This window comes from Patiria miniata, unplaced genomic scaffold (assembly GCF_015706575.1).
Source record: "Patiria miniata isolate m_02_andy unplaced genomic scaffold, ASM1570657v1 HiC_scaffold_3, whole genome shotgun sequence".
NCBI lineage: Eukaryota > Metazoa > Echinodermata > Asteroidea > Valvatida > Asterinidae > Patiria > Patiria miniata.
In genome coordinates this window covers 32,622,486-32,649,601 of record NW_024037069.1, presented here as the reverse complement: position 1 = coordinate 32,649,601, position 27,116 = coordinate 32,622,486, and the positions used below count along the sequence as shown (strand labels likewise).

General features: G+C 40.5%; 2 protein-coding genes, 1 long non-coding RNA gene and 2 other non-coding genes across 6 annotated transcripts in view; 3 read left to right on the top strand and 2 right to left on the bottom strand.

Moving 5' to 3' along the window:
- Positions 1–386: 386 nt before the first annotated feature.
- LOC119737473 (PP2C-like domain-containing protein CG9801) lies at positions 387–18,938 on the bottom strand. Of its 2 annotated transcripts, XM_038211867.1 has the most exons (7): positions 18,193–18,938; positions 16,594–16,826; positions 7,467–7,735; positions 4,154–4,270; positions 3,326–3,531; positions 2,343–2,538; positions 387–1,946 (listed from the first exon to the last, which is right to left on the bottom strand). In XM_038211867.1, exons 2-7 carry the CDS (start codon positions 16,806–16,808, stop codon positions 1,222–1,224), a joined length of 1,728 nt encoding a protein of 575 aa, XP_038067795.1. In that variant the 5' UTR covers positions 16,809–16,826; positions 18,193–18,938; the 3' UTR covers positions 387–1,221. The 2 variants fall into 2 exon arrangements, with proteins under 2 accessions (XP_038067795.1, XP_038067796.1); XM_038211868.1 differs by lacking the exons at positions 16,594–16,826; positions 18,193–18,938 and adding an exon at positions 12,893–13,070.
- On the bottom strand, positions 4,583–4,654 carry Trnaa-cgc. Its single transcript has one exon. It is a non-coding gene; the product is annotated as a tRNA-Ala (tRNA).
- Positions 10,950–14,438, top strand: LOC119737475. The gene is made up of 4 exons (XR_005272387.1): positions 10,950–11,087; positions 12,128–12,242; positions 12,625–12,833; positions 13,866–14,438. It is a non-coding gene; the product is annotated as an uncharacterized LOC119737475 (long non-coding RNA).
- LOC119738883 lies at positions 13,518–13,624 on the top strand. The gene has a single exon (XR_005272520.1). It is a non-coding gene; the product is annotated as a U6 spliceosomal RNA (small nuclear RNA).
- Positions 18,939–24,806: 5,868 nt separating the features above from the next.
- LOC119737611 overlaps positions 24,807–27,116 on the top strand; it is a 35,665-nt gene continuing 33,355 nt past the window's right edge. The window contains exon 1 of the mRNA XM_038212072.1: positions 24,807–25,214. Coding sequence (XP_038068000.1) covers positions 25,061–25,214 — 154 coding nt within the window. The 5' untranslated portion in view covers positions 24,807–25,060. The remainder of the gene's footprint in view (positions 25,215–27,116) is intronic.

Genomic DNA, 27,116 nt, shown 5'->3' with positions numbered 1-27,116 from the left:
ACCCTGAATGCATTTTATAAATTGTGAACCGTTGAATGGGATGGTGCCAGACAATTTATGCAGTCTAGCCTCACTTTCATTTTTTTTTTAATGTGGCTTAAAACATTACGGTATGTTTAATCACAAATTTCAAATTATTCATCAGAGCAGACTGTTATTTATTTTTTAATTAACTTTATGGCATTGCTTTCAACTGTCTTTGCAAGTTCCAAAAAATGAAGAGTTTACCTCACTTTCAATTTAATATGACCGATACGTGAATGAGGCCCATAGCCACTGCATTTTCACTTGAAACTTCCACATATATATCAGTGAGTTAAATGTAGTTATTCCAAACAGAAAAGTTTGTTGGTCGAACAAAAAGTACAATTGTGTCAAGCAAAATCTGCCATCCAACAAGCTCGCAAATTTATGAGTAATGCTCCGATTGAAACGGATGAATAAAATGTATCACAATCCAACTAGACGTGTTTGAACGTTTTTCCAACTGAATACACATTTATAAAACTGGTATTTTATGCTGCCGTGCAAACTCTTATTTCTTAATATTTCCGATGTAATTGTCCACTAGCGATATTGTCACATGGTATTGGCATGTGACTTTGTAGAAATGAAATAAAGAGTCCAATACAGTATAAACGAACTATTGTCATAATTTAGGACAACGATTAAACAAACCTTAAAATAATAAAGGCACTGTATGTTGGCTCAGTACTTTTTTTGTTTAGTTTTGACAGGCAACTTTGGTTCTGTATTAATAAATAGATGCATACATGTCTACTTACAGCCTCCGTATATTAACTTCATTGACAAGTTTACAATGGTTCGATACATCTACAAACTGCCAATATTTCCGATCGCCATTTTCAAGAGCGTCTTCTTAACATGAAAAACAAAGTGATGTACTCAGTATCCGAAGCTAAAATTTATAATCAAAGCAATGCAGCATTGAGAAGATAATTGAATAAAAGTCTGTACCTGTATTAGCACTGAGTAGTAACTAGCCTATATACAATGTTATTTCAGAGAGCTACCCCAAAATAGTCAAGAGCTTCCTTTAATTAAAAGATTTCAGGGGCAAATGGCACGATGTCCTTTTCCGACAGGTTTAGAGTCATTGTGACCAAACTACTTGCGGTGACCTTGGGTCATTTCTTGCAGCTCAGTCGCCGCATTGCTCACTCAGTTTTAACCTCTAAGCTGAGCTGCGGAGTTACTTATTTAATCTATCAAAGAAATGAAATCTTTACACTGCTGAGTCCCAACCGAAACATCAAAATAACTGGACGAGTCGCGGGCTGGGACCTCCTTGATTACCCGAGGTTTGGGTTCTCCGAGATCAGTTGTTCCTCCCACGACGTACGCCACCACCGTGGCGTGGTCCAGCTTCCCCGGGAGGCTCCGGGCGTGTCTCGACAGCGCCTCCTGCCCCGTCATCATGGTCTGGGTCTCTAGGTGCTCCTTCTCGCAGATGCTGATGATGTTGTTGGTGGCTTCGTGAGCGGCCCGCTTCCTCTCCGTCAGATTCACCGTGTACTGCAGCAGCTTGCTGCAGAGGGAGGAGGCGGAGTACGGGTCCTCGCTGGGCATCTCCGTCTTGTGGATGACTTCGTCCATCATTCTTGTCATCTCCTCTTGCCTCTCTCTCGGCGTCGCCGCTGGGAGGCGCCCGTCTTCCCTGTTCCCAGCCTCCCACTGATCGTCGCTGAAGATCATCTCAGCCCGGCTCTTGTTGGACTTGAAGTCAGTATTTGCCACGGCCCTCTTGGCAACCACCGGGTCGAAATTATCGGACACTCCGTCGCTCGTCAAAAACACGATGTCGCCTTCTTCCAAGGTGGTGTAAGAGAAAGTCAGGTTTTCCAAGTCGGGGTTTTCGCCGAAGCAGGGGCCTAAGGCGCCGTCACAAAATCGGATATTCCGGTGGAGATTGTACTCTCTGCAACCTGCAAATGAAACCAAAAATCATGCTTAAACAGCAGAAAACCAGTCAAAATAATACGACAAAATGAAACAAGAGAACAAATTATTCCTAATGTTTGATTGGATTTGTTACATTGGCACAACACCAATTAAAGGATTGCTGTTGTTTTTATTGCTGTTTACGCTCTTGTTGATGATGAAGATGTTGTATATGAAGTTTTAACTTTTTAAGGAGTAAAGCTGCTGAGAGCAAAATCAACCTTATGGCATCAATAAAAATCGACGATTTCTGTGGTCAAAAAATAAGTGTCTATAGCAATTGCCAAACCAACTAGTACAGTTACGAAGAATGGTGGCGACAACTACGAACTACAACGATAAAGGACAACGACAAACGACAACGACGAACGACAACTTACCAACGGTGACCTCCTTGACTCCATGCCGCTGACTGTTGACAAAAGCCAGGCTGTCACCAACGTTAATGACACACAGGACTTTGGAGGTCGTGTCGTCTGACGTGACATCAGCTACCACAGCCAAGCACAGAGTGGTAAGAGAACCCTCGCGAGATATGATCAGTTCCTGAGCTTCGTCCAATGACTCTGTCATACACTTAATTTGGAAAGAGAACCTTCAGATATTAGATTGAAAGGACAACAAATGACAATTAAGATTGATGATGCAGTGGTGATATTGTTAGGATGGGGCTATAGTGGCGATTGTGTTGGTGGTATAGGTCATGATGTCATGGTTAAAGATGATGGAGTGACGGTGATATTGATATAGCGTGGTGAATGTGACAGTGTTCATGTACAGTAATTTCAAGTCCATCACAAGTCCATTACAATTCCGGTCACATATAAATTACAAGTCCAATCACAAGTCCGACAATCACAAGTATACGGGGAGATGAAATTAAGAATGCTCTAGCCACACTTGATGTCAACAGCCCATGGCTTGACTAGGGACTGGTGACGTCATAGACTCGTGAGGACTTCTGCTGGCTCGGCACAACACTAGAACTATAAGGATGACAATCATGACGAATTTAAGATGACAATACAAACTGATAATGATAACAATAACGTTGATGGCACGATAAAAATAACATGGATTACAGAATGATGATGATCAGTTGTGGATCCAGCTTTGGTGCAAGGGTTCTTTTCCCATTTTGTTGCGACCCATGGGGTGGGGTGGTAGGGGGTGGTGGTGGTGGGGGGAGGGGGTATAGGGGATAGGGGTAGACACCACACACCCGTGTAGATCTGCCACTGATGATGTCACTCTGGTGATACTGAAGACAGCAAATAACCACGGAAGAAGGTTTGTGTTCCTTCCAGAGTCCTCCATGGAAATAACATGGAGTCTGGATAACACGACAAAATCATCCAATTACCTTAAAGACATCTGTAGTGGTGAACGGCTCATTTTGAAAGTCCTTGGATTTGGAATACAGTGTTTTCAGCAAGTATTCCATGGACCCCTTAACGGCACACTGGGCTGCTCGTCTGGCTGCCTGTCCCCATCCCACGCCGTCAGCTACCGCCATGATGCAGCTGTTGCGAGTCGCATGGATAGCAAATACATCGGCAATCGGGTCTCCTAAAAAAATAAAGACGAGTAATTTTTTTTAAAGAATAAATGTGCTTTAAATATAATCCAAACTTTATCAGGGAGCTAAATTTAAAAAGGTGGCTTTGGAAAAAAACACTTGGGGGAATTTCTGTATGGTTGGAGTTTTGGAAATTAAAATGATAATAATTTTCCATATGTGATTTCCACTGAACGTGGGGATCGCTACCTTATACGGTTCGTAAGTGTGACGTCACTTCATTTTAAACCACGCCCACTGTACATTAAGTAGCATTGGAACAGGTGTCACATGAAAATCAGACTCGTATGAAAATTTGACTCTTTTTCCCTTTTATTGGTTAAACCCTCTCACGTGACCGGTCCCCCTCCTAATTATCTATGCATGAGCATGTGCAATATCACCAATGAGTCCGTATTTCATAAAACCTAAATTCATGCTACACCGGAAGTAAACGCAACTTGAGTGTTCAGCCAATGGGTGCTAGTAATCAGTGATTTAATAGCTACTGGTAACAATTTAAAAGTTTTTTATATTGTTGTCCAAAGTGGATTTCCTTTATTTTGAACCCCCTGTATTACTCAAAATATGCAATTTTGTTTTAATCAAAGAGTTTTGTTTAAACTTTAATACCTGTGCATTCTTTCTTGTCACTGTTTTTGTACTCGTAAAGTGACACAGACTTGCCGTAAGCCTTCTCATTCCGTTGTCTCCATTTCGAGACGTCACGATCCAAGGGAGGCTTTTTCTCTGCAAAAAAGTTAAACAAAACAAGAATTACTGGACATGAACAGAGTCATTAGAGACAGATTGACACAAAAGACTTTTGATAATTTGCATTATTCATTAATAGTAATGGATTTTCATGCACGGGCTTATTTCTTCTTCCCTGTTGGAAAAAAAACAACACTTTCTGGTTAAACAAAAACAGTCAATTCCGTTAAAAAAAACATAAGAAGAAAATAAAAAAATAAAAAAATATATATATTATTCAAGTCGTGCTGACAATGGTTCACATTTCAAAACAATTAAAATTAAAAAAAAAATAAACTTTAGAAAAATTGGAGATGCCGGGGATTGAACCCGGGGCCTCGCACATGCGAAGCGCGCGCTCTACCACTGAGCTACATCCCCGATGCCTAAATAAAGGAAATTCTATTCAATATAACCTATTGACAATGTATTGCGCAATACGCGCATGCGTACTGCGAATTCTATTGTCGTCAACTGTTTTATGATCTTAATGTTTTAAACATAATTTCATATTTTTATAAATATCAATATCATACTATGAAGATTACTTCGACGGCTGTTACATGATCTGTAATGATGTCAATTTAATATAACTCTAAATACACCTAAAAATCTTTTTTCGGTTCAATTTGTTGCGCGGAAAGCTGAATGTATTCCATATGACACCTCAACACAAAAACTGAATTCGAGTCTCACACCAAATAGTATCCGATTGTACCGACACTTGCTGGTTAACGGTGAACATAAAGCGCGCCCTCTATCTACGTGTTATTGCGTTGCTGTCATCATCAACACAACTTGTTTGGTGCCACGCAACCTCGTCCCCAGGGTTTCGAGCAGTACGCGCCCACCACTACCTGCTCTCTCACCCTGGTATTGGATCATTTGCATGTGCAAGATTTTCGCACACGTATGCAAATGAGGAACAGTCTGGTGCCTGGATATGCGTTACACATTAGCGTTTATTTTTGTATGCGGTGTCTGGGGTAAAAACAGAGTCAATTCGTAGCAGCGCGAGCACGGCGTGAGTTACGAAAACACGATTTTTTAAATCAAACTGTTACGATCTTATCGAGACAACTTGCAGTATCATATTTCATATTAATATGAGCAAATTGGAAAGGAAATTAGTATTTTCGAGAAGGCGTGGACGAATGATCGCGAAAACACGTACTGCACGTTGTGAATATATAGCACCAAGTACACGATAAAAATCCATTACTAACCAATTGCGGTATCCAATCAGGATAAAGGAAGAAAGTTTCCTATCCAGGGTTTACTATTGGAAACGCGGTTGGAAATAAAGTAAGCACTGGGGACGAGGTTGGGTGCCACGTGCTTGCGATCGCGATCGCGGGCGCACTGTGTACTGATGAGCAAGCAAACTACTCCACACCGTGCGGGGCTGCAATTCTGCATAGTCGCTATGATGTACTTGCTCACGGTGAAATCACAATGCAAGGTCAGGGAAGCCGATAATATTCTACAAGCCGTTTTACGAAGGTAAGTGGATGTTTTCATGTCCAAGTTTACACTCAAGTTGAGACAGTTTTATTAGAGTCTTCATATAATTATAGCAGGCCGCGCTCCAAACCGAACCGGGTTGTTGCGTGGGGCATATGATAGGCAAAGCAGAGGAGTTAGACCTGCCAGAATAGGTCCAGAAGATAACTTAAACTTGATTATTACCTCCATGCGCTAGCTGTTTTTATCGGAGGAAATTATTTTGGAATTTTGGAGAGGCAAATAAGTTTCTGCTTGGACGTACAATTAAGATGGAGGTTCTATTTTTAGACTATTGGAGTGACAGAAACCGTGGTACTGTTTAAAACAACCGTACGAGTTTCTGCAGCAGATCTGGATTCCCAATGGTCATTCTGGATGTTTTTCTAGGTCATCTGGGTTTACGTAGTGCAGGGCGGCATATGTCAAGTGAAGTTTGAGGATCGATTTATATTTAGCAGTGCAGGCTGGACCTAACCTGAAGTGGTTATTGTTTTGGTCTGCATTTAAAAACCGCAGGGGAACAGCCACCGAAGCTAGTGAAATTCTCAGATCCCCCCCCCCTTCTTAATATTTTTCCTGTGTGTAACTCATAACGTATCTTTTATTTGTGACTGACTCTGCCAGGGTTGAAGAAATATTTATGAAATTATGAAGTCAAGAAATGTTCATGTTCCGTTATAACTTGCATGATTTTTCTCACAAAAAGATTTACTTTGAAACCAATGCATACCGATTCCATTTATTTACGACCATGTGCAGAATGGTAATTAATTAGGTGTATGTACGTAAATGAATAATACGTACTATACAACTGTTGAGCAAAATAATGGATCCAGTTTTGGTTTTCAATTTTTGTTTGTGGGCGGGGGGGGGGGGGTGGCAATTCTTGCTGTCGCGCTGGGTAACATGGATGTAATTTTACAGGTGATCGTATAAAGAAAAGTTTGATTTGTTACTGAGAATACCGTTTCTTCATAAAGTATACTTGAACGCTGTGCTGCGGATCTTCTTCAATTATTACTTGTTTTGGATGAATTAACAGAGAGTGTTTTTTTGGGGGGGGGGGAGAATGGGGGGGGGACACAGAAATTACTCCACACAATAGCTGATTGTATAAACGAGATTGTTTCGGTGCATGGCGCCGACAATAAACACACGTGTTCAGTGTCGTGCTATAATGTGTTCGTTGAAGCCTATTAACTAAAGGCTCAGTTTATCTTCAGTTCTTCACCTGATGGGATTATAAACTTAATTACTTGTCAAGAAGTCGGTACGTGTTTCGTTCCGAGAAGACTGCATGTTAGCATGGAGGTGTGATTCTTTATAATGTCGTCACTCGGTTTGTTTAGAGACGGGATGGTATCGGATATTTTCAAACCATATAAAAACAACACTACAAAATGTGTCTTGTTATTTCGTCATACGAGCTATAAAAAAAAGGCATGTTTTGAACCGTGTCGATAGTTTCCACTGAAGTTCACATAAAAGACATCAGTCAGCCGACACAACCCTGCAACCATGATCGTCTGTTAATACTACGCGGGGAACTGTTTAGTCCTCGGTTAGGGACGTGGTCGGTGAACTTTTAATAACATGAACAAGCTTCTTCACCCGTGACCAAAGTTGCAAATATTGTTCAGGTGAAGAGGCGTAAAGCATTTAACTACTGAGATATTTCACAACTTACCATTTCTTTCGAATTCTTGCTGTTGTTGCGTCTTCACACCGACCCCGTTCGTACCGTGCACCGCGTTGCCGTTGGCGGGGGATAGCGCGGTGTTTTCCCCCGCGGAATCAGGAAGGATTGGCCCGCTGTTTGTAAGTCCTCCGTGCGGCCCGGAGTAAGATGCCACCATCTCGCGACTGAAGGGGACTAGCTTCTTTTTGGGGAGGAAATTGTAGCTTTTGCCGGAGTAGTAAACCCGAGGTGCGGTTGGGGTCAGTGACAATAAATTCCTGAAAAGAAGCAAGTAAATGAAGTTGATGAAAACAAGAATTTTCTGATGATAGTTGAAATAAGTTAGTGAAGACATTGAAGTCTTAAAAGTAGAGAGAAAACAATTATAGGGCATATGGTTTTCATATACTTCAGACATGTGACAATTAGCAAGCCTGTTTTGGTGATCGGTCGGTCTGTCTGTCTGTCTGTCTCTGAAAATACGGTGTTCCATAATATGTGCCATCGGCGTCGCATTTTTCGTTGTCGCATTTTGAAGCTCTAGCAGGGATCATTTTGAGCGATTTCATGCAAGACTTTCATCGCTTAATTCTTGCAACACGGCCAGAGCTTATTGTGTACTCGCACTCGTTAACGTCAAGTTGCATGGTTTAAGTTGTGATAATACCAGAAATCAATTTTTGTTTTCACAGAAATTGGAATCAACCGACCGTGGGGAAATCCTGACTTTGGGTAAAGTATTAATTTACTTGGCATGGCATATAACAAAAGAAAAAAGTGGTAAGTATCAATATGGCCGAAATTTGCACTCGTGAGTTTTTTTTACAAGAAATCAAGTCAAGTTTTGTTATTGAGGGGTCGCACTTATATAACTACAATATTCCGTACTCAAATTACAGAGGAATAAACCTACCGAAAATAATGTTTTTATTCCTCCATGGCTTGTGTAACTTTGTAGGGGACAGTTCTTGACAAAATATGTATTTATGAAAACAACTTTTAATGGCATTGGCCTAGATTTATTTTAATACGATTTTGTTTCTGATTCATGAATCCTAGTTTGCCAATTTAATTTGCATTTTCTCTTTTCCTTTCAAGTTTCATCAATGCAGATGAAAGTGGAATTTAAGACAATTGAAGCTGGTTGTTTCACGATTTGGAATTGGAAGCACCCAAGAGCAATTCAAGTTGAGGAGTAATTAAAGTGATTAGGTGAGTAAAATAATATTAAGTGAATATTTTTAACTTAAATAGAGTTCACTAAAATTCATCATGGACTGTTTAAAGCTAATGATATAACATTTGCTTTTCCTGTAGTTATCAGAAATAAATGGAGAAGGGGATTAGTAGTTTATAACAAATATTGTAACACTGACATGCCTTAAGTGTTCTAGATGCTGGAAAAAAATACTGTAATTGTACTCTGTCTGGGAATTGTCAAATCTGGGAATCATGCAGACTAGCTAGTTTGCACCCATTCACAGATGTGGAACCGATTGCAAACATAAAATGGATTAACTAAATTTGGTAAATTGGGAGCAGTGTTTACAAAAAAGTTATGTTTTTTTCCAACGATAGTCAGCCGACCATCTTTGGAAAGTGTTACAAAAATTCCACCTTTCTTGAAAATGACAGCACACCAGGTGCCATGATTTCACAGGATGCTTGAGACTATTATTGACTGACATGCAAGTAAGGTAATTCATCATAATTTGGTAGTTTTGTTTTCTGATATTATGTTGTATATTACCTGTAAGTATTCACAATTAAGTTGCAGTCAGTACGGTTAGTGTTAATATTGTTCTTTTACTCCATAGTATCGCTCAATATTGGAATTGTCTTGGATGGATTTCCCTAACAATTTTTTTTTTTTTTATACAGTGAATGAGACTGCATCATGGCTAAAAGGACATTAATTGAGAACAGCACTGAAAGGTAAGTGAAGCAAATAGGAGAAGAGAATGGGTAGAGTGCACATCCCTGGTTTTAGAGTTGGGTTGAGGAGTTAGGATGGATGGGATGAGGTTGGGTTGGGGCGTGGGTCGGGGCAAGAGGGGGCCGTGAGGGGGGAGGGGATGTTGCAAAATGGAAAACTCTTATGAGAAGTGGCCTGAAAAGTATTTTACCTGTTGAAATCTCACACCAGTCAAATAAATTTCGAGTTGGGGAGGGAACTGGGGGTGAGATGGGATGGGGTCGTGCTTTGGGGCAGAGGATTTTGGGGTGGAGTGGGGGGGGGGGCAAAGTGAAAAAAATGAAAAGAGGCCTGAAATTTATTTCACCTTCAGGAGGGGGAGGGCTATCAGTTGTAAGTTTCTGCTATTTTATTGTTCTCTTCATGAAGAAACGAGGACCACACAGAGGGGCAGACTCTAGAAAAAGGGGAGTTGATATAAGGGGGATGGGGGAGGGGTTTAGTGAAGGCATGCCTAGGGCATTCACCCTGCTTAGGTGTTCCTTGGACATGGCCCCCCCCCCCCCAAAAAAAAATCATTTTGAAATATATGCTTTGCTTTCTCCTGCAGTATTATAAGGTAATTTTAAACTTTAGGAACTTTAGCAGTTTAGGAATTGCTGGACAGTTTAGGAACTTAAGCATTTCATTTGTTACTTTGGCTTCATTTAAAGTATAACATGAGTCAGTGGCTGAATTGGGGGTGGGGGGTGGGGAATGGTTGCGACCCCCCCCCCCCCATCTGCTACTGCATGAGATATACACTGTATATGTGTTTCTTGTATTCACTGTTATCTTTCTTATCAGTCTTCAGGAGCCAAGAAAGATGTCCAGAGTATCAGCCAAGACACACGGTAAACAAGTTAGAGGAGAATTAACAGGTCTGTAAACATTGTTCATACAATCTGTTAATACGTTGTGAGTTCAGGTCTAAATAACTTGTGTTTATGAGAGAAACCAGTCACATAGATGTGATTTTTTTGAAATTCTATCAGCAAGGCTGTTAGTCATGGTGGACTCAATATATGGGTGCTATTTGGAGTGTGTGTGTGTAAACTCTTTTGCGTTGGTCCAAATTTACACCAAAACAAAATAGCACCCTCCTGTCCGCCGCCATTTCTCAAACTGAAGGCTGTTGAAGTATGAAGAAGCAAATTACCAATGGCCAAAACATTTCCACAAAAGTTTTCTCACAGTATTGAAAACAATACTTTACTTTGTTGAGAGGATTGAACTTGTGATGAAACAGGGTATGTGTTATCCTGAAAAGACAGAAAGTTCTCTTGTCTGCCTTGTCAAGATAACAAATGAGATTGTCAACTTGACAAATCTATTGTAACTCAAAACTCCTTTGAATTTTTTGACACGATTATTTTAAGATTCAGTGTTGAAGATATGCTTCTTTGTTTTGCTCGATGTTTTCCAAAGTAGTAATGGATAGAAAGCCTTGATTGTTTTTACTTTTCAGGATTCAGTCTGTTAATTGCTGTGACTTCTAGTTCATTAATAGATGTTCTGTGGTGTTTTTTTTTCAGTCATGCCCACTCCAGTAAGTACAGCCAGCTGAACAATACTTCAAGAAAAGCGCGCCACCTGTTCCTTATCAGGAAAACTGACCATGGAGAGTCTCAAGTAAGGCTGACCTACTACATGCATGATTGATTGCCTTCAGCAAAGTAAGTTGTTTGCCCTAGGTAAAACCATAGGAAAAACTAGTGAAGCTGCAAGTTAAAGCATGGAGGATATGGAAAGCTTCACTTGTTTTACAATACAAACAAGTCTTGCTTTACAAAAACTGTGATCTAATCAAGGTTCAGATGAACAGAGGGTCCAGGAGTGTTCTGCTGTGCCACAAAACTCTTACTGGACAGATTGCTACAAACCAAATTTTGATGCCATCAGCAGACCAAATTGCAGACCCCTCACTTCACCCACCAATTCCCCCTCCCCCCTCCAGAATTCCTGAATTCCCTAAGTGGCTCTCGATCAATTGTTAATTGTTGTGGTCCTTGAAGTCCCCACGAATTGCAGTGCCTGGGAAACAGAACAGGATTATATTTACAGACACAAAACAGCCACAGTGGACATCCACCGTGGACATCCACCGAAAGTTTGTTCAACCATTGTGGCTGCACCCACACATGACCTCATTGTGTATGCAGTTTTATAACATGCATGACTCATGCGTAATTATGATAAGCCTGATACATAAAGCAAAAGCTTGCTACACAATCATCATGATGACTGCATGCAACAAACATTTCATGTATCAATTCAAGGGAACAACCCTGTGTAAGTTTTTTTTAAGCTGACAGGTAGTTAACGTTGGTGGTCTTCATTTCATACAAAAAATCTCATACTTGCTTTTTCCCACAACAATGTCAAGCGAAAACAGCTTACAAATTTATCAATTCATAGTGCGGGGGGGGGGGGGGGGGGGGGGGGGGGGGGGGGGGGGGGGGGGCTTAGTGGGTAATTAATAAAACTTTCACAATTTATTTGCAAGATCAACAACTTATAGCAGGCTGAAATCGAAAAACAGTTTTGCCTTGTGAGGACTTTTCAAAACAAGATTTTTGAGGGGTTTTATTGTACACCTTGTAACTTTCTTCTTTAAAAGCTCAAGTAAGCTGTGAAAACGAGGACACTCTGTTGAACTTGAAGTTTTAATCACAGTGGACAGATTGTTTGTCTTCTTTCTTTGACTGCTTCACAGATAAGAACTCTGACACAAGATGATGGGTCAAAGAAGAGGAAGATTGGTGAGATTTAAGATGGGTACAGCAGAAAGCACCAACTGAGCTCCCTGAGAGAGTGAATCTTTCTGATTGGTAAGAACTTAGGGACATTAACTTAAACCAAAGGGCACTCAAAGTTGATGTTCAAACGAAACTTTAGAAAGAAGTAGAAACACCGATTTCAGTGTTCTGCCAGTTAAAAAAAAGAGGAGTATAATATTCAATAAGACCAAGTGTCAAGCAACATTCATGATGAACCAGTCATGATCAAGTCTTTGTGCGGGTTGGTTTGATAAAAGAATCCATGCTAAAGGGCATGGCTTGGGAACAGCAAATGTTGAGTTATGTCACCTAGTTAAAACTTGGTGTTCCATTATTTCAGGTTGAGTTGGGACTGATAGATTGCATGTTTCTGCTTATTACTAATTTACAGTCAGAAACACTCTGATAACCTTTACTTGATGTTTTGCTTCAGTGCTCAGAATTGTAGTATTTCAGGGCATCAACGGCTGATGATGAGAATAGATACAAAAACATCTGAAGTTAAGAAGCACAAGCTGTTACAATATAGACTGAGATGGAAGATGATCTGTCATGATGGAATGTCAGATATTCTAGTGCTGACTGTCGAGTGACTGAGACATCAAATGATTCAACAACAGCACAGGAAAGTGTCATGAAAAGGTAAAGTGATAGCATGTTTTCCTTATGTTGTTTGGCCTCTGGTTAGAGGTTGCCCTTACCTTTGTAAAGCAAGTGAGGTTTCAAGACAAGTATGTGAGGTTTTGAGAGACAAACTCACTTGCTTAAAGCTGAAACCTCACTAGTTTTATAGGGCATTGGCAAGAGAGTAGCTTCCTGTGAAAGGTATGGCAGCATGTGTTGTTGATTGAACAACACTCACACACACATGAAGCTGCCCCTTTGTCTGTTTCATGAAGGAGTCACGGCGTACGCGCGCGTGAGTCCAAGGTTCATTGAACTGGTTTAGCTCCTCCTCCTGCTCAATGGGAACCAATGAATGGCCATTGTGGTGGGCTAGCTGATTAGCATACTGTATGGGCCGATGGTTAAGCACTAAAGGTGACCAGGAAACCGTTGACATTTGCTAACCAGTGCTAACTCATTTTTGGCGCGAATGCTTTTGAAAACATGATATTACAAGATAATTATGTAACATTATTTAATTATTTGAACCACATTAAGTAAGAAAATTACTCCTCTGTCTGCTGGCACCAAAATTTTGGTTGGAAATCGATCAAATGTCTCTCACAAACCCCTTAAATGAGTTCAAATTGGAAGCAACAGTAAATTTTTGGTTCCGCAGATTGGCGCCATATATATACAAGTCTCGTCGGGTAGTTAATCGTGCTAGCTTCGGCTGCACATATACTAAAATTGGAACGATACAGAGAAGATTAGCATGGCCCCTGCGCAAGGATGACACGCAAAATCGTGAAGCGTTCCATATTTTTCGTAAAATTTGACGTCAGGCATCTTACGGCCTTTTTTTGGTACCATATGAGGTCATTTTGGCCTACTTTTAGCATAGAAAAGGATGCTAGTCTGACTCGAAGTCATTTTTTTTTCGCAAGCAAGCGGTACAAAGTATGATTGCGCGTAAGCCCGAGGGCGCTGTCTAAGGAGGAGGAGGCGGGGCTTAGCGGGAGGGGTGTCAAACACACCCTTAAGCACATAAAACTTTTCTTATGGCAGTTTATGCAGCTCAGACTGATGACCCTCCAGACTGTCATCAGAGGTGAACTTTTTGGCCAAGGTTGACGGTCTGTTCTTCGCAGAGTCTGGAAGCACGAAAGCCCGAGGGCGCTGTCTAAGGAGGAGGAGGCGGGGCTTAGCGGGAGGGGTGCCAAACATACCCTTAACAACATAACTTTTCTTATGGCAGTTATGCAGTTTCGATTGATGACTCCAGATTTGCATCAAAGGTACAAGATTTTTTTGGCTAAAAGAGATGTCTGTTCTTCGCAAAGTCTGAAAGCACGTAAGCTAGAGGGCGCTCTTTACCTAGAAAGAGGCGGTGCTTAAGGATAGGGGTGCTAAAGTTAACTTTTCCTGTGACAGTTTTGCACTCACAAATGATGGCCCTCCAGATTTTCATCAGATATGCAAGACATTTTTGGCCAAAGTTGACAGTCTGTTCTTCGCAAAGACTGAAAGCACGAAAGCTAGAGGGCGCTCTTTGGGGAGAAAGAGGTGGGGCTTAGTGATAGGGGTGCTGAACATGCCGTAAACCAAATTTAACTTTTCTTGTGGCAGTTTTGCAGTCACAACTGATTACTCTCTAGATTTTCTTCAAAGGTGCGAAAACTTTTTGGCCAAAAAAAATGTCTGTTTTTTGCAAAGTCTGAAATTACGTAAGCTAGAGGGCGCTCTCCAAGGAGAAAGAGGCGGGGCTTACTGTTAGGAGTGCTGAACATGCTGTAAACAAAATTTAACTTTTCGTGTGGCAGTTTTTGCAGTCACAACTGATGACCCTCCGGATTTTCATCAAAAGTGAATTTTTTGGCCAAAGTTGACGGTTTGCTTTGCGCAAGGATAACGCGCAAAACCATGCGTGTTTTAATTGCAAGTACCTTTATTGAAGTTCTGAGTGTCAGCTTGAACAAGTGTTTGACAAAAAATTGTGATCTTTCAAAAAAAAGTATTTGTTGTCATTTTTGTTGACAACAGTAATATAAATATTAGAATGGTACTCAGATTGAGGTGTTTTTGCAGGGAATGGATGGTCTGGCTAGCCAGTCCTTCTCAATCAAATGCCCTCATAAACTTTTAAAACTACATTATAGGCCTAGAACTAACTATAACAATATTGCAATTCAAGCTTGACTAACTCCAATGTGTTTTATTTTGTAGATCAGTGGCAGGATTGTCATCGAGCTTCAAATATCTTCAAAGCAATCACTGGCGGTCAAACCAGTCACTGGCTATGTGACAAACAGAGGCAAACATTTGTCATGGCACATCTCAGATGAGCTGTGACTTTTGATCATGTAGTTTCATTTTGTGTATGACAATTGACTTGTGAATGAATTGGGATTGACTTTATGGCTCATCGAATGCATTATGGTTGTCTTGCCTTTGTCCGGAGATTGACTTGTGAGAGAATTGACTCAGGATTGTCTACAGACTGACTTTGATTTGTGATTGACTTATGATTGAATTATGATTGTTCAGAACTTCAGGTGTACATAAAAATACAGACATGTCAAAAAGAGGAAGACCTCACATGCTCTGAATGAGTTAACTAGTACAACAGACACTAGACTTAAACACATGTACCATACAAACATAGAAAGCTGCTGGCAAAGATAATGACAACATGATGCTATTTGCATCTGAAATTTCAGCTTTTTTGCATCACAGTTTCAGACAATTCTTGCAGCATTTCTGAATCTTCTTGAAAAAGGAAAAAGTTAATAGTTTGGTTGTATTCTTTTCATAAGCAATTTAAATTTTCTAAAAATTTATTGACCTGAAGATAATTTGCCAATTTTACACAAAATCCTCACTTCAATTTTTTTTTCCAAAAAGAAATACCCCCAAAATCCACTATATTTTTATTTTACAAATCAATTTTGCCCCATAAAACTATTCAGAATAGTTAGCACTGTCATTAAATGAAACTTTATCTTCCCAAAGTCGACGGATGAAGAATATTTGGGTATGTTATTTCAATATTTTGTCAAAGCGTCAAAAAGTCAAAATCCGCGCTCTAAAGTTTGCATTCGTCGTGTGAGGGCGCCCTTACGGTTTAACGGTCTTCAACCAGCCGTGCCGATTGGAGACGGAAAAAGCAAAAATACACGGGGAATAAGGAGGCGCACGCAATATCGTATCGGAGTGATATTCAAATTAGCGTTTATGTACTTTTAAAACGTGGGGCGTTGCCTACGCCTGTTTATTCGGTGCAAAATTCATTAAAAGTTTAACTTCCGTCGCCGATCGACGCAGGCTACCTCAGACCGTTAAATTGTAAGGGCGCCCTCACTCGACGAAATCGAGCAATGGTACAAAAATAAGTTTCTTTGACAGACTGAGTGACCAGTTTTCTTCGACATCACCCCTGACTGGGCCTCAATACTTACGTTGGGCCTGTACCCTTTTGTTCATCACCTTAACTACTTTTACCCATACAAAGTTACCAATTTTCAATCAAAGTTTAGTAACAATTTCAGAACAATTAAGGATTAACTACAAAATATCGAGGAAGAATAATTCTCAAGATGGCATTGCCTCGGAGAATTATCTTCCACATGTGGAATCATTCTCAACCCAGATTCCATTTGAAGATAAAAACCTTTTTCTTTCCTAAAAGATTTAGGCTACATGTATTCTTATAATTTTCACCGCCATTCTCAACCTGATAAAATCCAACATAAGAATGTTAAGTCTAATAGTATTTTTAAATCTACGATGAACTTACCCTAGTTTTCCGAGCAGTCCTCCAACCCCAATCTTCGACATAGCTTTCCGTTTGGCCGGGTCCGACAGACTTCGTCTTCTACCCTTATCGTCGCAGTCTCCCTCCTGCCGTCTGAGCGCTCGAGAGTCCGGTACGGGCGGCCTGGGTTGACACGCTCGAGTCCCCGGAACGTGGACCGTATCTGATCGCTTTCGGACTCGGAATAGCCCGGCCATTAAACTGCATCAATCGCGCTGAAAGGAGCATGAACAATTATGCAGACATGAGATCGAGATCTGTCAGACTTTTGTCTAAAATAAGACATGTACATGTATTTACATGCATGTATGCCCGGCTTTTCACACCACTGTCCCTTTTCTTTGATCAAAAAATTGCTGGTAGGCCCAACATGTACATGTACTATAATTGTTGACCTATAGAATTACATTGTACATGTAGCATGCGTGTTCTCCCACCAGTTGAGGACTTTGTTGATGATACAGTTCGTCGTTCATATGAATCTCCAGAAAAAAAAACTAAACGAAGGAAATTAAGTTGGCGGTACTCTGGTAGATGCTTTCGGTGTTGATTAAATTCCCTTTTCGTTATAATAATAGTGTTCATTAATTGAAGTACAAAATGTATCACTTTGTATGAATAAAAATAAGAAATATTCTACAGTATATAGTCCCATCCATTGTGCAAACTACATTCTGTACACGAAGAGTGTATCTTTTTTTAGGGGGAAATATTTTCAATTCGGTGGAAAATATACACACAGATTTCATGTGCAGAATCGTTTAAGGCCGATTCTGCATGAATGTTGTCACGCTATTGTTAGATTAAAAAGAGCCAAGTTTACGATCAAACTTATCCGATAAAGGACTCAAAAAAGGTCCAAAGTTTGATACTGTGTCTTGTTCACAGCGGTTCTTGCTACATGTATTATATATCTGTTGGCTTAACGGGTTTGCTCTGAGTCCATTGATATAATGTGGCAAAAGAACACTGAAACGTTGCACTGTCAATGACAAGCATTGCAACTAGGAACCAGAAAAATTGTGAGGGCAATTTTGCTAGTTAGACTAAAATTGTCTGTGATTTTTTTTTCGGGGGGGGGGGGTTTCTTCTTTTTTATGATACGACTTCTACTAAATCTTGCAGCTGATTAAAATGTGTCACTCAGTAATTCATTATGATTTCTCTAACTATTTTGGAGATTCGGTTATTTCCATTATATTAAAATTTTCATTCTGAGAATAATAACAGTGAAGTTTCAGCAATGAAAGAAAGACTTTGAGTCATATCGAAACATTGCCACGCTTCACTGGCTCCTATACATACATGTACATGTATTTATAAAAACAGGTATGACATGAAAAGACAACAGTATTATTTCAGAGTAGGCCTAGTTCCAATATTTTTTTTATTCAAATATGAAGTCGTTTACTGGCCGAGTTGCAGTGCAAATTTTGAGGGTTGTCAGTATCGCCACATTATTTCAACGAGTCTGCTCACTTCAGACAAACAAATTATACATTCTTGTCGATCGTATATGACAAGAATGATACATTTCTGTAGCCTATAGGCCTAAAATTAAAGCAAAATACATGTACTCACCTAGAATTGCTTGGCCACTGGATTATTGCATTCCATAACAGTCTGCCAGAGAAATAAGTATCAAAAGTCGTGCATTCGTCAGTGAAGCCTTCGTAAAACAAAATCAGCTGTGATTGTTTTAGTTGTGGATTTAAAGTTGTTTACGAGTTGAGAACTTTATCACGACGACCAAGAATTCGGAACAACGACGACCGTGACACTGGCGAACCCACACCCGTGAACTTGTCAAATCATACGGCGTTGTTGCTCACTCACAGTCCGGTCAGAATTGCGTCCGTCGTAAATTCCTCCATGTACCGAACTTTTTTGTCTTCGAGTCAAATGGCGTAACAAGCATTGAGTTACACTGAAAGAATGTGATGAATAATGTATCAATATTATCTGAGGCCAACAATCTGAGTCTAGTTAGAGTACAAAGGTTACAATCTGGATCAGGTTATATCATTGTCACAATTACGTGTGCAAAAACTACACAAAAATCCACTCTGAACTAGCTGTCAACAAAATTGTACACAGAAAGAAGGAAGTTTACACAAGCAATAATTGTTGGTTCGATGACAGCTCCTGTTACAGATTCCGAAACTGGCTCTCAGAAACAAATAAAATACAGTTTTCTTCCGGGAATGACGTTATTGTAATCGAATTAAGGGGAAAAAACATAGAAATGCCAAAGAGACGATGCCTTTTGTATTCAAACAATTGCAACAAAATATGATTTTTGGAGCAGTACGTGTTTCCGTGTGCAGGCTTTCTTCCACGATACTGAATAATCTTTCGTTTCCTTTAATCTTGGGTCAAAGGCGAACGTTTTTTTTTGTATTGATACGTGTATTGTGCATAGCAGGGGGCTGTAGGGAAATCCCCTTGTAGTTTAGGCTACACCATGTGTAATTGTATCCGGTATATGAAGGGAACGTAATTTGCCTCTGGTATAATGATGGAACTTAATACGTACAGACCTGCACGGTGCGTTTGAGTATGCATGTACGTCGTACATGTACATCTTGAAATTATTAATAACGTGACTATACCAATAGGGAAACATAGACACATTATTATGCGCCTATCATCAAATATCCCCGCTGCCCCAGGTTCGATGTCAAGATTTGGTCACGTTTTTCATGCCCCAGGGTGGGGGTTTTGGTCACTCAAAAACATGGGTACTTGTACTCGCCATTAAATAGAATGCATTTTGTTCTTGCAAGTCCAATATAATAACATCACTCAATCTCCGAGGAAGACTTTCCAAAACCCGACCTGTTGAAACTTCAGCTCAGCGGATATTACACTTTTCGAGGGGCGCCGGCCATGTGCAACTTGGTCACGAAACACGGTTTCGTCCATAGCACTCTTTTATTTCCCAAAATCAGTTTGATCGTTAAAGTTGGAAATCACTACATTTGTTTATTTGTTCCAAATGACAGCAAGCCAGGTGAAATAATTTCATGCGGTGTTTAGTACCAGTACGATCTTTAATCCAAGTCCTGTTTTTTTTTGGGGGGGGGGGGGGGGAGGGGATAATAATTCGGTAGATTACTTTTAATGCGAGTAATCCCATACCTTTATACATTTCCACAAATAGACGCCATTTCTTGTGTTGGGGGACACCAAATTGCAGGGGTCGAGTGTGAGGGTTTAGTTTAAAACGCTCATTGTGAAAAACAGGCAACCCTAAATAAATCTCGGACAAGTGTGTAAATGAAAGAAGTTCCTCAATCCTGTTAAATATTTTGGGTTCGTTCCAAGACATGATGCCAACTACTTTGGCAAAGTCGACGGGAATAGAGGGCGCTATACCATGCGACCGTAAAAAGCTGTTGGGGAGAGAAGTTGTGTTACTTTAGTGCGAAAAGTATAACTTATAGTTAGATGGCCAAAATAGCATAGCATAATAACTGTATACTGGGTCTATCCTTACAGTTTTCCATTTTCATTTATTTTTTTATCCTTACCCTTCTGTTTTTCTACCGTACATCTAGCCTTTTGACAATGTACACACATGTATTTGTTTAGTTCCTTATTTTTGAGTGATAAGTATTTTTTTTCCCCATTCGGCAAACCCGGAAAAGGCCCCTATATGCACGGATGAAAGCAAGGAACGATAATTGACCTTTTGTTGAACATAATTTCACACAGGTTTTACTTTCAGAAATCATACGAAAGACATGCAGAAGGCGCGTGAATTTGCACCCAAAAAAATGCCACGGTGTAGTGGCTCGGTCAATGCCCTCTTTTTCACTTTCATTTTTTTAAGAAAACAATTATTTTTTTACTTAAGCGATTTTGAATGAGACAGTCCAGTAGCACGATGAAAAGATTGTTGATTTTGGCAGTTGGGCTTCCAAGAGCAATTTTCGATTCTGCTGGCAGAGGTTTGGGGGGGGGGGGGGGGGGGGACACCAGAATTGGCCTCCCGCTCTCTGCCCAAAGTGCCTGGTCACTGTGCGGTTGTACTTGTAAATCATGGGCGATAGTGCGGAAAGTCTATTGTGACGATAGTAGCGATCGAAATTCTTCCCTTTAGGCCAAAAAAAAAAAAATTAGTCGGTCTCTGGTCAGCGCGCGCGTCGATTTTAATCATGCGCGTCAATCTTTTTTCCCCCAAAATGTTCCGCTGTAGCTCCAACAGCGCCCTCTATTGCCGCACCTCCTCAAATTTTTTTTTATTCAAAGAGCACCAAGGAATTGGAAATTGCACCAAGGCAAATGATCGAGAGCACCAAGGCAAATTATGGAGGACACCAATGTACATGAGGACACCAAAAAAAGCAAAATAGTACCCCACCTTGTCTGTACAATCCAAGCTTGAAGAAAAAAAAAAGCCGCGTACCCGCGTCAAACTGGAACTTCGGTCAAACCAGAGACCGAATATTTTTGTTTTTTGGCCTTATGCCCAATGGCACCGCACTAGTAAAGTACATTGTAGGTCAGTTTATTTTTTACACATGGTCCGTGGTCAGTTAAAGCATGGAGCTACAACTCCGTGGTTCAAGCATAGAGGAAGGAACAGTCAAGCATGCGTGGAGCAATTTAAGAGGGAGGGGTCTGATATATGATGAACAATGAAACGAATGGTCAGTCGGGTCTGTATTGGTGAATGTTAATTTGTTTGAAGCTTCAAATTTTTAATAATGATTTTTTTTAGTCAATCTTGAAGAATAAATGTTGATTAGTAGTGTCAAGTTGTGGGCAAAAACTTGCATTAAAGGTTTTAAAAAAATGCCCACCCGTGATTTCAGAATTTTGGGGTCTGTTTAGCCCCATAAATGTGGCCAATTTACTGGACTACCTCCGTAAATAAAGGCCACACTTCGAACATGTACAAAAACATGTCGAGCTTCAATTAGTCAAATTTTGATTTTCACATTTAGGCTTAATTTGTAGTTTATTTTTGCTTTAGTTTTAGAAGCGTACTCACCCTCTTTATAGGCTAATCAGAAAGTGCTGCCTTTTTCAGATGTCTATTTTTCGTGAGATTTCATGTTGAAAGTTTGATACGCAAACGTGTGCAAACGAATCTGGAAATTTCACGAAAAACAGACATCTGAAAAAGGCAGCACTTTCTGATTAGCCTTTAAAGAGGGTGAGTATGCTTCTATAAAGCAAAAATAATTTACAAACTAAGCCTAAATGTGAAAATCAAAATTTGACAAAGATGGACAGTAAATTGGCCACATTTATGGGGCTAGGGTCGGTTGGGTGAGGGCAACATTGGCATTGAAGGTTCTTATAGTATAAAAATGCAATTTTGTGCGTTATAGATTTTAATTTTGATATTTTATAAAAATATCAGCACAAAATATGCAACATGAGTCATGAAAATGAATTAAACTGCTGCAAACTTCTTCCTGGCTGGATTGACTTGAAATATACAAATCAACAACATTATGCCTAGGGTTTGGATCCTTATGTACAATGTACATGTAGCAAGGACTTTCTCAACGGCAAAACATTATTCATGTGTACTTTTCCTAAGTTCAGTCTTTTTGTTATGAATTGTGATAATCGAAATTATGGTTGGGACCATAATATAAAAAAAAAAAATGCTAAGAAATGTGACAGGTATTGTTTGGCATTGGCGAGCTACCATCCGTCACTTGGCTAACCCGCACCGGGACTGTCCCGGAACCAGCACCGGCACCGCGTAGGCTGGCTGACGGATGAAAGTGCCCAGTCACCGTTCCATTCACGTTATCATGGTCGGTTGGATGATAATGGCCGATACACGGAAAAACAACGCCGAATTCTTGAAAGCGAAATTAATACCGGTAGTTCTTGTTAGGAGGAATTGAAGCTCAATTTACGATATTGCCAACAACAACCCCCCAAAAAATCAGATTTTGGGCATTTGCCGTATACAATCAATAGTTGCCATGCATGATTAGATTGCCTAACTGCTGGGTCGGTTAAAAAAAAAAAAAAAAAACCTCGAAGCTCAACTGACAACAGAAGACTCGTTTTGGTGGTTGTACTGTCAAACGGCATGCAATAATGTACCGGTACTTATCCACAGTACATGTACATGTACTTGGAGCCTTTCTTCCAAAATGCATCGTGTTTTATTTTCTTTATACAAGAGTTTTTGGCTATTAGTATTAGGGGTGATGGATGCTCTCTCATCTTAACTTTAAAAAGTGTCTTCTTGTTTCTGTGCATTCCCACCGTGATAATCAGTGGCTATTTCCTTTCATGTTGATGTAATGCAATAAAAAATCTCCCGTGAAATTTATAGTATTGCCTTTATTTGCTTTTATGCCGGTTTGCTAATTCTTTCCCCTTGCGCGACCGTGGCTGTACACGTCAATGTCCGATCCTCCGACGAGGTTGCTAATTGGGCCCCCTCATAAACACGGGTGCAGAATGGCGAATGACACTCGGCCCGTACCTGTGAAATTACGAAGTGAAGATAGGACCAACACCAAATAGACCTAACTCTGTGAATTCCGCCTGAAATGGTATCATTTGAAAGATGAACATTCATTGAAGGTGGTTTTAGAAAATGTGCCCGCGGGCGTTAGCAACGGGATCCAGTTATATGAGACCCAAAATGCGCAGATTTTTTTTGTTGTCTTAAAAATTAATGTATATAGTATTATTACTGATGAGCCGTGGAAGTTCATCAAGTTAGTTGTTGATTTTAAGCAAATGCTTCAAACGAAAAAACAAAACAAAAAAAAAACACCAAATGTTATCATTACCATTAAATAGACCTATACGCAAACTAGACCCTTCACAAACTGCTGGCAAAACCAGTCAAACGAAATGGGAATGGTTTATGATTTTGCAAGGGGTCCGTCCGGTCATGGATGGGTGCTAAATTCCAGGGTACCACATCTTGTTGAGTGCCATTGTGGCATAAATCTGAGGGGTGGAGCCATGACGTGCGTTGACGTAGGGTATACATAATCCACTCACCCCCCTTTTATTTATTTATTTATTTATTATTATTTTTTTGGGGGGGGGGGGGAATAAAAGAAACCAGTAGTGGCGCCAGACTCTAAAATTTGGAAGGACAATGGGGGGGGGGGGGGGGGGACTAGGAAATAGTTTTGGGAGCGGAGGTAGTCAAAATGTACGCGCGCGTACCGTGTGCCCATTGTCCGGAAAAAAAGCCGTGGACTTGAGTCGTTTTAATGAATGAGAAAATGTATCCGACAGCAGAATATAATAGCGCTATCAAAATGTAATGAACAAAGATGTTGGCTAACTGCACATTATCTACTATGGTATAAAATGGGGGACCGTATCATTAAGTCCGAAGCCTCATAGGTCCGACCCCTCATAAGTACGAAATTTTCGGATGTATGAGGCGTCGGACTTAATATGAGGCATAACATTTATCATTTATTCCGTCTCATAGGTCCGACATGGCATAAGTCCGACGCCTCATAAGTCCGACGTCAGAAAAACGAGGCCTTTAATTTGTCGGACTAACGAGGCGTCGGAGCTATGAGGCGTCGCCGGCGTCGGACTTATGGGCCTATATTTGGGGGATGCGATTTTGTCAGACTTATGAGGCGTCGGACCTATGAGGCATCGGACTTATATGAGCGGACCCCATAAAATGCATGTGTGGCGTGTTTTGTCTACCAAAGTAGTATTAAAAGTATAATTTTTTTCAGTGACCCAAAATGTGTCCACATCTTATGAATCATGAACAGCGAAGAACATAAACAAAATTAATCTATTTGTTGATAAAGTGTTGAGGGAAAACTGAGGGGGGGGGGGGGAACTGGCGTGAAAGGAATACAACTTGGGGGTAAATTCTCGCCCCACCCCCCAAAAAAGCGCTGTCCTTTAAATTTAAGAGTTACCCCTAATTACCGGTAAGAGAATGAGTCAAAACGGAGCCGCTTCGTCCCAGGGAGGGATATATCCAAAATCATTCAACTTTTTACCGATCGCATCATTCGCATGCTTAACCGTCTTAGCGGAGACAATAAGATGACCATCATCCATATGCTTTTGATTAATTTTTGTCATGTCATTATCGATCGTGGTACTTGGCCCAATTTGTCACCAAACTGCGTACGTCTACATAAACTCTGTCTGTTCAGTGCGCGCATCATTGATTTATTACCGTGGCTGCGCACCTTACCGTACCATACGTACGAAGTGCTTACCTGTACCGTGCACAGTGGCACTATCATCAGACAATGCTGACATTCGAGGCAGAAGATTTCTGACGCGTAACCGCTGAAGGATTTTTGCTCCTCCCGAATAACCCTAAGAAAAATTCAAGTCAATTTTCAGACAATCCACAGTTGGTGCCGGGAAAACGTGCTCATCAGTGGCAAGACAGCCACTAATTTGAACTTTTGCCACCGACAAAATTTACTTTTTTGAGGCACTTTTTGACGGCATCAGGATGAAACGGTGGATGGATTTGAGCGTGACTGTACTGGTTCTGTTCGTGGGGCTCGCCGCGGCGCACGTCCGGCTGACTTGGCCGCCGGCGAGGACCTTCGATTTCGACTTCTTGGACAACATCCGAACTGAAGTTCCTTGCGGCATGCCATCAGGTTAGTAAAGTTTTTCTCTCAGATCGCAGAATCTGTTTCATGTGTTTTAATTATATTTTTAATGGGCCTTCTTTTGTTGGAAATGATATTTTCAGGAGGGGGAAAATGATTTATTGACAGAAATTTACGGGTAGCCCTATAGAGTTTGGATTGGGGAAAGAAAATGATGAAAAATTCATCACATTCTGTGTACATCAAACTTTGATCCAGACGTAAGTTGTTCGTGATTGGTTTTTCAACAATTCACTGAATGAAAGAAAGTTGTTCCCGACAGAAGAAAAAGTTGAATTGGAAAAGCCAAACTATCGTTCAGGGCCTGACACATAGAGCAAGGACGGTTTAGGCAGGGTACGTTTTGGAAAGTTGACTTTAGTTTAAAAAAGAGTAATTCGTGAGTCTATTGTGTTTGGCTTTTGTAAATAACTGCTCGGCCATACATGTGTGAACAGTAGTGTTTGCGTAGGGGGCTGGATGCGGCCGAATGGGCGGGGTAGTAATGCGTATAGCAACGCCGGTATAGCAACGCGGGGGGGGGGGGGCTTTATCTTACTAGTATTCTATGAGCATTAAATGTCGTAAATTGTTCAGCTTCAAAGCACATCAACAGAAATCACTGATGCCAGCCTTGTTGATTATAATCTATCTTCTCAGAATCGCCTGATCAATAATTTAAAATATAAGTTGGTCTGACTGAGTACCATGGAGGAATAAGAATCTCCATGCTAGTACATTTGATTGTTTAATGTTTGTTAGGCCTATGTTTTAAATTGCACTTTTTCCCCTGAAAGTTCATCTGAAATATTCTGATATTCACATCCATAAAGTTGAAATCAAGTTACTTCAAAATACATTGTAACCCCCGCCCCCCTTCACATGCAGATACTTTAGGTCCAGAACCATGCAGCTTTAAAAAAAGAAAGATTTTGTTAGAATGCAGTTTTCGTGCTTAAAGTGGGCGTGTCACCATTTCCTTCATAATAACCATCTGTTAATGCGCATACCCTCAGAGACTGCTTCAATTGGGTGTCTTTGTATTATATGCACCCCGTCCAGTGCAAATTTCTGCCAAGCTTTTGAAGTGTCAATTGCTTGGCCTTGTGAGACACAACGGCCCTATATCACATGCCCGACGGCACAAATACGAAAAGGTCCTGTAACACAATTCTCTGTGCCCTTCATGTGGTCAGATGTGGCTCTCATCTTACTAAAGAAAATCTGCCCCAACTTCTCTGCGCGCCACTGATTGTACAGGCTTCAGTGCTAAAATCATGGAGCTATATAGCTCCATGCTAAAACGGACCAATGTTGATTTGGGGACATTTCGATGAAAAATATCAATTGAGGCTCAGCAAGTGTGCTTTTGTGCGATTGTATCGACATTTTGAACATGATCACGTATGGCTTTGTTATTCTGTAGGTCAGGTGTCCAATTAGTTAAGCTTACCAAAACTTTCTATTCAGATCAGAACAGTCAAGGAAGCTATTTACTGCCATTTCAAATTGTTTTTCCTTGAAACACAAAAGGCAAATGGCCAAATTTTCATCCCCCCAAGTGTGTCGTACAAAATGATATTCAAAAGTCTCTTTGCTGATGTTGAAACATTTGACATAATGCAATATCTGAGCCAAAATATTTAACAATTTTGCCTTTTCCCTATTCCTGTTTTGTCTTTACGACTCTTTTGCGATGGATGCTGTGAAACTCGTTATTGCACAGTTCATATAGGCCCTATACTTTGTAGAATCGCTGGAGCTTCTTGATGTGTTACCATGGCAACTTGTATAAAACTGTAATTTATGTTTGTGGCAGCCAGGGCTGTGTTGTTGCAAAAATAGGAAAATCATGCAGAAAAAGTACAACATGCCTGCTCCCCCCCCCTTGACAGTTACACCTCCCCCCCC

What these genes read in the sequence shown, in the direction of transcription:
- LOC119737473 (XM_038211867.1), bottom strand. Translation starts at nt 16,808, where the DNA reads ATGGCCGGGCTATTCCGAGTCCGAAAGCGATCAGATACGGTCCACGTT. An exon ending in GCAAGAATTCGAAAGAAATG is followed by an intron (nt 4,271 to 7,466) that starts GTAAGTTGTGAA and finishes ACTTTTTTGCAG; the next exon opens with AGAAAAAGCCTCCCTTGGAT. An exon ending in CCACTACAGATGTCTTTAAG is followed by an intron (nt 2,539 to 3,325) that starts GTAATTGGATGA and finishes TTCCAAATTAAG; the next exon opens with TGTATGACAGAGTCATTGGA.